Genomic DNA, 12,985 nt, shown 5'->3' with positions numbered 1-12,985 from the left:
GGTGTGCTTACTGGGTGAACAGTTAAACTCTGCAAATAGAAGAAAAGTGAATGTCTTTGCATGTGCCACTGTAGGAGCTGCTAGTAAACATGAGTGTGACATGCGTTGGATGCTATAGTGACTTAAAGGATAATGCCAGCCTGAGGGAGCATGCAACCCAATTTCCAGCTTACCCTTTCTCCAATCTAAGTCTGATTTCTTATGATTATTATGTCTTTTAGGAACCCATGCCTTAACGTTGTTAACTTTATGATAATAATCAATAGAATTGCATTTAAAAATACACAATCACACAACAATTAATATCATTCCTATCTGGAAAAAGATTTTTCAATTTTTTAAAAATAAAACTACAACAAAATCCATCTCTCAACAGACGCTTGAAATGAAATCCTCAAGTCCAGAAGTGAGGCTCTCTCTGGCCTTGTCTTACCTGATCGATTGTCTTTGCCGAGAGCTCCCACCTCTTCCACACAGTCTGAAGGAAACCAGCCAGTGCGACCTTTCACTGTTCCCTCCCAGTATCCCCCCTCTCCTACACTTAACACTGAGACAGATACACACACATATAAATGGACAGAATTTAATTTGAGTAGTAAATCAACTCCTGCATATACATACACTGTTATACATGTTATAAATACATATATATTCCCCTCAACCTTCACTATTTATCTTGAGCTAACTTCTTTAATAACACTGTGGAACCCACAGAGATTGAGATGAGGTATTGCTTTGCGCTGAGTGTGTGCTGGTGCTTCTCATATATTTTGTTCATTATCCTTATTTCTCTCTCATGTAGATATTTTAGGTGCAATAACACACATTTTTCTGGAAGTATCTCAACTTTACACCAAATTATCTGCAGTTGACATTTAGCTAATGATATGAAATGTGTATTTTATTCCAATGTATGTATGTATGTTTAAATTGTCATATTCTCATATTAATAAATATTGGATTGGTCACCTTTAACTTTGTCCCCTTTGTTAAGAGAGAGCTCTCTGTCTCCACTGGCAGAGTGGGCACGGGTGGCCACATACACCCTCCCTGGCACAGCACTGTACATACGCTTCATCTGACCTCCCCCACTCCCCGCTGAGGTTGCACTACAGACGGAGAAAGACAAAGAGAGAGTCTCTCGGAAAACCAGGAGATAAGACTGTGTCCACCACTGAGGAAAAACAAGTGAGACCAAGTGAGACTGTGCGGCTCCATCAGTAGCTGAGTCACACAAACCAGTCTTGTATTTAGTAGCAGTGTCTATCATTCAGTACATGGGTATTTCAGGTATGTAGAAAGTACTAACACAGTCAGTGTGCTTCTAGTGCAACGCTAACATATTAATGTGTTAATCAATAATGGTCAACATGGTATACATCAGCATATCGACTTATAGTTAGTTACCTTTGAGCTAGCGCGCCACCATTGGACTTTTTTTTTTTTAACTTTTTATCAGTCTGTGAATAGCACATCTATTTCTGCTGCTCTGAAGGACAACACTGTCCACCCGTACCACACCTAAAATATGTGACATTCCTGCAGTTAAATATAGTATACAGTATGCAACTGAGACACAAATAGTGTTTTATCTACATATAGCTGATGGCATCTGGAGATTAGTGACTCCCTGGCAGTCGATGACCTTAAAGGAACTTGTAAGAATATGAACCCATGACACTCCCTCAGCACGGCTTCCTCCTTACCCCTGTCTGCCTCGTGGCTGCCGGTGCCTCTCCTCTGTGTCACTCTGGCCTCCTCTCCCTCTGGATGGGGAGCGAGTACGACTTCTGGGGCTGCTGGAGCTTCTCAAGCCTATGGAGGCCCTGCGCTGAGCCTGCAGAAACACATCAAATTCCATAAAGACTGTGTGACTAAGATATTTCAGTAAATTCTGAGAAGCAAAGCAACATCATTAATCACGTCTAACAACACAGAGGTCAGTAGATGGCAATCTACCTATTGGTTTTCTGTACCTGTACTGGGTTGGGATTGTTTGCAGCCTTGTTGGGCAGGACCAGAGGGTCAGACTGGGTCATGGTGTTATCACTGTTAGCACGCAGTAGGGGGTGGGAATGAAGCAAGGGGAGAGGCAGGGTGTGGGCGCTCTCTTTTCTCTTGGGAACGTACTTTGGCGATTCCAAAAAGGGCACTGAAGGTGGTGGAGGCATGATGGTGGGGTTTTTGGATGAGGAGTAAGAATGAGGATGTGACAGGATGAGATGGAGGCAGAAATTAGGGGAGATTGTTAGGATCAAACAAAAAGATGAGAGATTGTAAGGGCAAATTAATGTCAGATTCAGAAAAGTCCAAAAAAGGCAGGTGTTGGGAACTGATGTAAAAGTAGCCTGTTCAGGAGAGGCAGTTTGGCATGAAAGCTTACCTACGTCACAATCTTTGTGGTTTTTAATGATTTCCCCGAGTTCAAAGTGACCAGACATTACAGCTACCTGCAAATACAGAAAACAAAATTAGATCATTGTTCTAACATTTATAGTTATTTCTACATTTCCTTTCTACAACAAAGCTGTTGTTTTGAAGCCACTGTAGAAATGTAATTTTACTTTAAAAACATAACAGAAATGCCAAACGCTGTTTCTTAATGTTGAGCTGTTAAACCGTTTACCTGAAAAGGGGTCTGACCATGTTTATTCTTTGCTTCCTTATTGGCGCCCCTGTACAGAAGAACGCGGACGCAGCTCTCCTGGTCATTCAGAGAGGGAAAATGATCATTAACACCTTTTGAAAAAAAAAAAAAAACCCACAAAAAGTAATTATGGTAATAATAGTTTTTCATAACTAATCTGTTTCCATACTTGCCTTGTTGTACAGGGCAGAAATGTGAAGTGCGGTGTTCCCTGAGGCATTTTGAGAAGTGGTATCTGCCCCATAAAACAGCAGATGCTCCAAGTGCTGGGCAAAGCCATTTTGGCAGGCCTTTAAATGTCAAGAGTGTGATAGAAATATCTATAAATTGTCGACATTATAAAGTACAGAAGGAGACAAGTTAAAGTGAAGGGGATCATTTCATATAGCATGATGTTGGTGCAAAAGAATTAGAAAAGGGGAGAAAAAGGAAGATACTGCAAAACACACACACAAAGAGAATGGGAATAATATGTCTTCCATCTACATTTAGATCCATAATTACTCTTACAAAAAAAAACAGGCCAGAGCCAATTACATTCCACCATGGTAAGGAAGAAAACAAAAACATTAAAACAACAGAAATGAGCCGTCAGCAGCGTCAGGTTTCCTCATATTTTTCTGCAGGGATGAAAATATCACAAGATACGCACAAAGTAAAGAAAGAAAACACAGAGCACGGGTAAACCAAAATAAAATACCATGACAACCGGCTCGAAGCACAAACGCAAATTTACCAGACTGTCACAGAGATGTAAATGTAGGCAATGCACCCATATCTGCAGTAAGAAAGAGATGATATCCAATTCTCTTTCTACGCTGAACTCAGCTCAAAATGACTCAGATTTGATGGGGTTTAAGGAAACTGTGTCCTGGCCTCATTCACTTCAGTGTATTTGCATGTACACTATATATGATATATATGATTCACAGAGCCTTTGCTTCTGAAAGGCTGATATGGATGGTTAGATGGCAAGATGAAGGGTACCTTATGTATTTCTTCCATTCCAAACTCCTCTTCATCCCTGTGCTATGAAAAGAGAGAAGGAGGGGAGGAAGGAGAGAATGGAGAGATGAGTGAGGAAGGCCGAGAAGGGTGTGAGAAAATGCTGGGTGAGACTGACGATGGTGCATTGCTTAGGTGCACGGAGCGTGAGACAAAGACCAGTGGTGCTTTACATAAAAATATGAAAGGAGACCATGAGATGTATGGGAACAAATGCATCGAAGCTGGACAGATGCAGTAGGCCGATGGTGAGTTTATCAGAAATCTGAAACATTAAACTGCCCATTTCTACCTGATGAGACTCATCCCAGCCATTCTCATCCCTCATCCCCAGCCTTGCCCTGTAGTACAGCAATGTCTCACAACAGGATGTGTCGCCCCCTACCAGCACTGTGTGGTACAGGGGGGTCAGGCCACAGCGGTCTTTGTAGTTTGGAGATGCTCCAAAGGAGAGGAGAGCCTGGAGAGAACAGAACAAAGAAAAGCACTGTTTTCCTGATGGGTGTGATTGTGCATATTCGATTTGTGATGAGAAATAGACATAAAATATAATAATAAGAGACAAACTGAGAAAGGAGGAAGAAGAGAATGGGAATATGGCAAGACCTTATCGCTGCTTATCAATCCATTTACAAAGTACTATTTAAATGAATTAATGTGTGTTAACAATAATCATTAAATTTATTTCCATATTACCCAGTGGAGTGTGTTTGTAATCTGTAAGAATGCGCCTTTAGTCTGAAGTCCTCACCAGCAGCCCAGCATGGTTGTGAGCCCTAACAGCTTTGTGCACCGCTGTCAAACCGTCTCTGCTTCTAAAGTCCAAATGAGCACCACCCTGAACCAGCACCCTGATGCCCTCCACCGGCAGGCTGGACTGCACGGCTACAGAGAGCGGGGTCTCTGACCCATAGAGGTGGGTGGAGTCAGGTAGGACGGCAGCAAGAAAGGTAAAAGTGAAATTCTCACACCAATTGATATCATCACTTATCAATATAATTTTGTAAAACCACGTAATTAATCAATATGTGACAAACTCACCTCCACTGTCAGGGTCGTGAAAATTCGGATCAAGACCTTTATCGAGGATTTTTGACATCTTCTCAATTGCACCAGTCTGGATGTAATCCAAAAACTTCTTCAGACTGGCCTGACAAAGGTAGAAGAGAAATAGGAAAAGGATGTCAGCGAGTAGAAATGACTACGGTACATCAGTATCGTCTAATAGATAAGAGCAGAAATACCTTTGTGCTGAGCTTGGCGAGAGCTTTTTCATCCAGATTTGTTTGTTTATAAACTCTGGTTTTGTACCTGAACTGAGGACCAGAAAAAGATATGTGTGAAAACTGTGAATCATCTTACTGTAACACAGTTAAGTTTAACACGGACAGTCGACAATCGTGAAAATAACCATAAAGCATTACTATTTCTATTATAAAGCTGTAGTCCAGCAATATGAGCAAAACTGGGAATCAAAATGAATTTAAACAGGAGTTTTTAGATTTATAGAGTGCTGGCTTGCTCTTTTTGGACAAATAATTAAATTTTGTTCATTGTAGCATTGCAGCTCTAAATAACAACATGTGCCAGCTAAATTCTCTCTTTCTTTGCACAAAATCACTCTCTAACCTGAAGGTGTTAAGTAGAAAACACACATTTATATTTGATGTGAAAAATGTGAAGTGCAGCAAAAAAAATTTGCAGTAAATTAGTTTTGGCATAAGGCTCATATTTATAGTTTTAGGATGTCCTTAAAAGTCTATAAATAACTGTCAAAATCTAAAGTCTGTCAATTATTTTGTTTTATTTTCTGTAAATGATAATATGAACAGGCTTCAGAGCTTTATTTATTCTGCCTGGAAAACAAACATCAAGTGAGGAAATTAAATTAACTGGCTGAAAATAATGTCTACAGAAAAATTATTCAAATGTTCATGGTTCATAAATAAAATGAGCCTCAAAAATGAGTAAACTGAAATCAGATTTACCTTTTACCTTCTACTTCCTCTCTCGCAGGAGAGGCTGCGTCAATGAAAACCACCTGACTAGAAGTGCTGCCTCCACATCAGTACAGTACTGAGAACAAATTATTAACTGGAGCTCTAAGCTCATATCTAACTTAACATTACTCATGTTAAATACATGCACTCATGGTGCCGTGAGATCTGCTGTGGAGCAGAATCTAGTTTCAAGGTCTCATCAGCAAGCAGACATGTCCTCATCTGGAAACTTGTGAAGAATGTAAACCCTCTGGGTTGAAGCCAAAGCCTGAGTGCAGGATATTGTTTCAGCCACACCAAACTCATTAACATTACCGCAGCTGGACCACCAGAGGGCACTGTCAGATAATGGTACCGCAGCACGAACCATAGACAACCCACAGAAGTAATGAAATATAATTTGTAGGTTACATAATGAACATAATGCAATTAAATCCATCCATGTTCTGGATATTGTTTTGGTGAAGATGTATCTTACTCAACTCATTTATGAGTTTCAATTATGGGAATTCTTACACAGAAAGTAAACAGTACTTTGTCTGCAGCCATGTATTCCTTACAGTTCTGGACCTTTTTCTTTCTGAATGCAAGAAATGAATTATATGTACAATATTAAACAATGCACAACAATGCAACTGAACTGCTTGTTCTAAAATAACTATAAAAAGCAATATAAATGCTTTGAATATTTAAACAATCTTTGTTTTGGATTGTTTATTTTTTTTGCCTGGTGAAAATTTCCCAGGTTGTGTTGGTGTTAGGGAGATATTTCCCGTTACGGGACCTGCACTCTGTCACTGCTCCTCCATCTCTACCTCCATACCTCCAGGTAAGGCACCCCTTTCTCAAAGGTCTGTGAGTAGTCTCGCAAGGCCCGCTCCTCCTCCAGGAACTTGGCATCCCGTCCATCTCCAGCCGGCTGGAAGAGGCCGTAGTTGTAGGCGTCCCACAACGACTCACTGAGAGAGCAGATGATCTGCTGCTTGGCGCTCCACACCGTGCAGTCCTGGTCAAACTGCATACACCTCTGACAGATAGAGCACAGGGCAGAGTGATGTGCTATTGTTAGTGTTTCTCTCATCTACATCTGCCCTGGAAGCAGAAATCTGATAGTTACAAAGTTGTTAGTAGTAGTTTAGTTACCTGGAAGGCTCTTTGGTAGCCAAGTGACTAAATATATTTGTGTAAATTTAAAATAACAAAGTCAAAGGCCACCTGTCAACAATTTAATGAAATGTTTACATCTAAAACAGCATTACCTGGCCAATGGCAGGCCTTTTGTTATTATGGGTTAATAAGCATGACAGCTTTAGCATCAGTTGGTGAATGATGAATGCATGAGAATATGGTGTGTGCAGAATATGAATGCGCTACCTTTTAATATTTAATTATATGCCACATTCATGTGAATAGATGATTTAATGCTACCCTTGTAGACTATGCCATCAGGATATTTGGGTTTAGCTCAGACTTATTTTCACGCCACATTTTCATCCAATAAACCAGTAGAAATTCTATACTGGTATAAAGATTTCCTTTTTGTTATTTTCTTTAATCTCTGCATACATAATGTCCTATTTGCACCACAATCTAGAAGAGAAAGAATACATTAGCTTGGAGTAGAAATATCCTTTGGCTCTTACTGTGTGTGTGTGTGTATAAGATACACTAGAGGCTCACTGACCCTAATGAAAAAATACCTTGGATGCACTGTGTGTGTGTGGTATGCCTAACTAGATTTCACAGTGATTTGTGCACTGCCCATTTCCTCATATTATCCCATTTATTTGCATTTCACAGGAAGACCACCTTTTTCGTCCTTTTCTTATAGAAGTCTGGGGCTGGAGGACAGAGATGACTGAGAGTAGTGCTTCAACAACAGGGCTGAGAGGTCTGAATGACATGTATGCATCCATGCTATTGTTCCATTTCAGAGAACTGTAAGTAAAAATTGCACAGCTCAGCACACTTCCAAGTCCCTGCTGCCCCCCCTTTGGGCCCCCCACCCCCCCGCTAGGTTGCACTATTTGATAGTGTAGCCAACTCTATTGGCATGGCAACCAATTCGTTAGTGGAGGCAGGCACCCGTTGCCGTAGCAATGTCTTGTCGGTCCCTGGGAGGTAAACCACATGATGAGGATGTGCGTGTGCATGTGCACGCATATAACTGAGCTATAAAATATGTGTGTGTCGGTTCTTATGGGAGTGTAACTGCAGTGTAGTGTATATATTCCTGCAGTATGTGTGTATGTGTGTGTGTATGTGTGTGTGTGAGAGGAGAACTTCAGTGGCTAATACCTGGGAGAGAAGCTTAATATAATGTAAACTCTATATTACAGTGGCACTTCTCTCCCCATCGTTCTGTTTTATACAATCAAGGATTTTCTGAGATCTTTCAGGCAGTACTCGTCCCCACTCAGGAGACTTAGTTAGACTTTTGCCATGCAGTATTGTAGCTTTTGCAAATGCATAGATCTTCCTCTTTGCTTATTCACTCCACATCTCTTGCTTCTTAACATTCACTTTCTCTCTCAATCTCTTTAAGTAGCCTCTAATATTCACTCTCACTCTCTCTCTCTCTCTCCACCTCTCTCTAATTCAGCTCAGCAATTTTTCTGCTGCAAAGTTTGGGGCGCTCAGTCTTTGTCAGTGTTGTGCAGAGCTGCCCGTGGCTGATGGAGACCTAAGAGCAACAGAGATGCATTCCACATATTCTTTCCTTTTCAGAGTCACTCACTTCCCCAGCTCTCCCCAAACTCATTAAAAACCTATTAGATAATTAGCAATTACTGTTATATTGAGGCCAGATTAGCTGACATGTAGAACAGTGTGCATGTTCAGGGAGTTGAAAACGGAGAAAGAAAGATGGGGGGAGGTTTTACAGCGGGGCACCCATTCTCACCTGGATATGGTGTTTGTGGGCTGGCCAATTCTCGCCTGCTGTCACCATACAGCTGAGAGCTGCCGCAAGTGTGAATTGATACAAACTTCAGTTTTGGAAACTAATTAGGACTCTACCTGACCTAAGGCAGAGGTTTACATGGTGTTGTTGACTGAATATGTTTGCACTCGCAAGTTGCTCAACACAAGTGAAGCTCTGTATTTTTTTTCCTACTTTCTTCTGGGACACATCTCTGGGCTTGTGGGCTGACTGGAATGAAAATGCTTTGAAATAAGAGATGAGCTTGTACAGTTGTGTGTAGTATTGGTGTAATGTAAAAAAAAATCTATATTCATCAAGTACATCTAGGTTATTTTCCACGGCTTATTAGAAACAGATGTAGAGTCAACTCTGCAGTGAAATGACTAAAAAAAAAAAATGTAGGGGTGCCAAAATGCTAGGTTTAAAAGGTAAACAGGTTTGATTCCTTTCAGCATGCCTCAGCAAAGTCAGAGGAAACTTAAAAACAGCAGCAATGACAGCAACCATCTGCTGACCTGATATGCCTGCTGAGGGGCCTCGCGGGACCACTGAGGCCCAAGGTGGTACACCAAAAATCTGTCAGGGTTTTTGTCACAAATCTATATACAGTACTAGCAAATGTACCAGAATAACAGTGTCTGAGGTATTGATTAAAAAAAACAGTGAAATCTTGTCTGTATATGTTTTGCACAACCATCAGTAATAGTTACATTAGACAAATCTGTTCCTGCTTCATTGTTGGCTTGAAAGATTTTCTCATTCTTTTGAATTTTTAGTTTTTAGATATGAACTGCCTGTGTAATCGGAGTACAAACTATAGGCCTAGGTGTCTACATTTTCTGTAATTCACACATACTTCATCGTCACAGTGCTCTTGAGGCAAGCATGCACCTACTGTTTGTTTGATGTCAGGAATTCCAATACGAAACACCATCATGGTCAGGAAAGTGTCCTCTAGTGGGGCCATCGTGGTCATGCTGCGCTCCATGAGAGCTCGTCTCTTCTGCAGTGCATTCAGGCCTGGGTGATGAGGCTGCTGATTGGCTGCACTGAGATGCTGCTTATTGGCTATTGGATGGAGAACTGGAGCTTGATTGAACATGTAAGCAATACCCCGGTTGCCCAGGTTGCCCGGCCTCAGCGGCCGGTCTGCTCTCTGTCTGCCGACCACAATAGCTGCTGGTTTCATCACCTCGCCACCTTTCCCTTCCCAGGATTGTCGTCCTCCGATCATTTCTTTATCCTCCAGACCCTCTAACTCTCCATTCTCGGTGTCACGTCCACCTTCTCCCTTTCCGTTTTCTCTTCCCTGCTCCTCTTCCTCCTCTTCATCCTCCCCATCTTTGTCATCCTGACCGGGATAAAAGTGCTCGTTATTTCCCAGCATCCTTTTGCTGTGCAGGGGTCACTGCAGAGAGGGCTGAGTGACATAGCTGTCATGGAGACAAAACATGGCTATCCCATGAGACTGGCTTCATCCTTAGAAACATGCTGTGGGAAACAGGTAGAGAAGGGAGTAAACTTTGGTCATTTGACTCTTATCACTTCACTGACAGAGTTTTAAAGAATTTGAATCTGTGTTATTAGAATGTGTAAAAGGCACGTGCAATAATAGAAAAAAAAACTAGCCACCGGCAATGCTAATAAGTCCACATGTGTGAATGAGCACAGAGCTGGTCTACATTTTCCATTTAGCCACTGGGAATGCATTGGGGAATAACAGGCTGATAGAAGATGGGCTATATATAAACTCTGTGAATTTGCATCACAGGTTCTTTGTAGAAGCAAGAAAGAAAGGAAGACAGAACTCTGCAATTTAGCTTCACATGAGGTCAAGATCACCGCAACTTGATGATAATAGAGCAGTCTATGTCTGAGGTACAATCCAGGGCTAACAGGTAAATGTGAGCTCCTTAAAGGAAAATTCCACCCTTTATTTGTCCACTATAACACAGTACATTGTCAGTCTTAATGATTAAGGTGATGCAAGTGCTATTTTTAAGTGAGGTGCTGAGATTAACCTCTTGGTGTACTTTCTGCCCCTCCAAACTCTCCAGTCTGCCTTGATCATGGCACCATGGTTCAGAAAAGTGACACCTCATGTCAACTTCTAGAAACTTGCCTGAACTTGTTGCACAAAATAAGCACGGCTAGCACTGGCTGTCTGTGTGTGCTAGGACATATTATATAAATAAATAAATTTATTATTTACATAAGCAACGTAATCAACGTAGTGGATCCGCAACAAAAGCAAATTGATTTTTGGTGTGTCGAAAGCCAAAAAAAAAGAATATTTCACACACGCTACAGTGAATTTTTTACCACCGTCCAACTCCACCTCAGCTGCACTTGGTGAGAAATGTTTTGTTACATATAGTTGCATAAAGTTTCCCAGTGAGAATGCAAACCATTAAATTAACAAATCCAGGGTTTGTTTATAATCAGTCTAGTTCCACCAGTATGTCGTCAGTTCTAGTTCTATTTACACAACTCAGTAAACTCAATTCTAGGAAGTAACAGCTGAGTACACTGACGTTTCCTCCATGTTCAAATGGAACATGAATTGTTTGAAAATATACCAAATTTGAGTTAGTTTGATGTATAGGCTACTGCAAAAATGCTTCTTGCTATCAACAGTCACGAACTTTGATTAAAACCCAATGACTGTTGCTTTGGTCTACTGAAATCCCTTGAGTGGAAAAATTGCTTTATGTACAAATTGATTTCTTCCGTCATGAACGTCTGCTCAAAATCTATGAACAGGGCACTGAAACATGACTATTACTGTCATCGTTTTGGTTTAAACATTGAGTACCGCAAAACTTAACTAGAATTATGTAAAACAATATCTTGACTGACTTGATGCATCTAACCCTTTAGCTGCAGGGAGGGGAAAGTACCATCAAACACCAACATAGGACCAAAAATACAAGTTGCATCACCAACACTAATTGTTTTGGGTGGATTTTTGCTTTAAGGTTGTTTCATTTCTTTGTTGTGCTTCAGTCTTGGCATACTGGTGCCTCCATATGTTCTGCCCTGGTTTTTCTGTGGTGAAGTCTGGCTACAGGGGCTTTGCCATCATGCAGATCTGGACCATTGCCAGCAGCTGCCTTAATGATGGTGAATGACGCAGGGAATCTCCCACTTTCTTACTGGCAGATTGGTGCTCAGAATATCATATGAGTTGGCAATCTGAAATAGATGAGTATCAGAAAGCTCAGATGGACAGATGGGACTCATGACAACAAACTCAAATTAGGACAAATCTAAACTCAATCAGTCACAGGTTACCGACATGCAGATACTTAGACTTGATCGGTTAATAATAAAATATGCAGGAAAAATGGTGTTAATGGAGGTAAAAGAGAAAATAAGTGATCTATGACTTTGGACTTATCAACCTCTATCGGTGACCAGGAACATCAAGAGGTGTCTGGCACAGCGTACAGTGGCCTGCAATTGACATAAATAATAATGGAGAGATGAAGAAGCTAGCCAATAGCCAGAGATCCAACATAAACATCTGACAATGAGGTCACAACACTATAACCATAATCTAAATACTGTGACAAGTGGTTTCTGGTTTGCTGAGGTTGGCTACTCCTTTGACTGCAGTTATAAATGTGTGTGTTAATGTGTGTGTTTGTAAGCCTTGGAACCTGAACCAAATATCTACACAAAATACTGGAGAAAACTGTAGAAAGCTGGCTGGTTGGTTGAGGTTAGAGTTCATATATTAAGTAAGATTAGGCTCAGGATTGTGATTATGGGTTAGAGCAACACCTTAAACACCTTAAAAATGAAGCAATGCCTAATTGTGACCCTTCATCATCGGTTATAGTGTTTTTCTCTACTGTTACTCGTCTCCTGATGTGCAGGTTGGGAACTACTAGGTTGCTGTTAGTTTTTAAGTTCAATTAATCAATGTTTCACAACTTAGTAAAACCATGAGGAGAGAGAGACTGACAGAGAAATGCTATCTTAGAAATTGAGTTTCCCAGCTTTGCACTATTGTGGTTAGTTCATCCTACAGACCAAATACGACTTTCTACACAACCATATTTCAAAGGCCACAACTGGACAGCAGAGTCTGAATGACTGACAGTCAGCAATCCACGCCTGGTCTGCTTGTGTCTGCTAGTTGAGCACTTCTGGGTAAAACAGGATAGCAAAGAGGAAAGAGTACTGACCATGGCTGATTCCCCAAGACACTCTCAGAGTGACAGGGTGGGCCACTTCAACACAAACACAGTGTCTGTCAGAGCAAGTAAACCAACGAAGGCAACAATAGCAGGGACAAATTTAGAAAAAAAAAAAAAAAAAAACTTAACCAGTTGAAAAGGGACCTAACCACTTAGGAAGCATTAGGGTGAAATGATCTCATGAATGAATGGGCACTGAAATAAA

The 12,985-nt window shown here is 41.0% G+C and overlaps 1 protein-coding gene across 1 annotated transcript in view; it reads right to left on the bottom strand.

Moving 5' to 3' along the window:
* Positions 1 to 12,985, bottom strand: part of LOC113135912 (SH3 and multiple ankyrin repeat domains protein 1-like) — a 34,559-nt gene that overhangs the window by 14,448 nt on the left and 7,126 nt on the right. The window contains exons 2-15 of the mRNA XM_026316262.1: positions 9,471 to 10,066; positions 6,476 to 6,679; positions 4,897 to 4,968; positions 4,694 to 4,802; positions 4,404 to 4,555; positions 3,945 to 4,112; positions 3,635 to 3,676; positions 2,821 to 2,937; positions 2,627 to 2,704; positions 2,384 to 2,450; positions 1,977 to 2,152; positions 1,707 to 1,837; positions 970 to 1,109; positions 434 to 547 (exon numbers count right to left, since the gene is read on the bottom strand). Of these exons, the coding sequence (XP_026172047.1) occupies positions 434 to 547; positions 970 to 1,109; positions 1,707 to 1,837; positions 1,977 to 2,152; positions 2,384 to 2,450; positions 2,627 to 2,704; positions 2,821 to 2,937; positions 3,635 to 3,676; positions 3,945 to 4,112; positions 4,404 to 4,555; positions 4,694 to 4,802; positions 4,897 to 4,968; positions 6,476 to 6,679; positions 9,471 to 9,962 (2,062 nt within the window). The 5' untranslated portion in view covers positions 9,963 to 10,066. The remainder of the gene's footprint in view (positions 1 to 433; positions 548 to 969; positions 1,110 to 1,706; positions 1,838 to 1,976; positions 2,153 to 2,383; positions 2,451 to 2,626; positions 2,705 to 2,820; positions 2,938 to 3,634; positions 3,677 to 3,944; positions 4,113 to 4,403; positions 4,556 to 4,693; positions 4,803 to 4,896; positions 4,969 to 6,475; positions 6,680 to 9,470; positions 10,067 to 12,985) is intronic.

This window comes from Mastacembelus armatus, chromosome 19 (genome assembly GCF_900324485.2).
Source record: "Mastacembelus armatus chromosome 19, fMasArm1.2, whole genome shotgun sequence".
Lineage (NCBI taxonomy): Eukaryota > Metazoa > Chordata > Actinopteri > Synbranchiformes > Mastacembelidae > Mastacembelus > Mastacembelus armatus.
The sequence above is the reverse complement of the archived record's forward strand: the minus strand, read 5'-3'. Positions and strand labels throughout refer to the sequence as shown.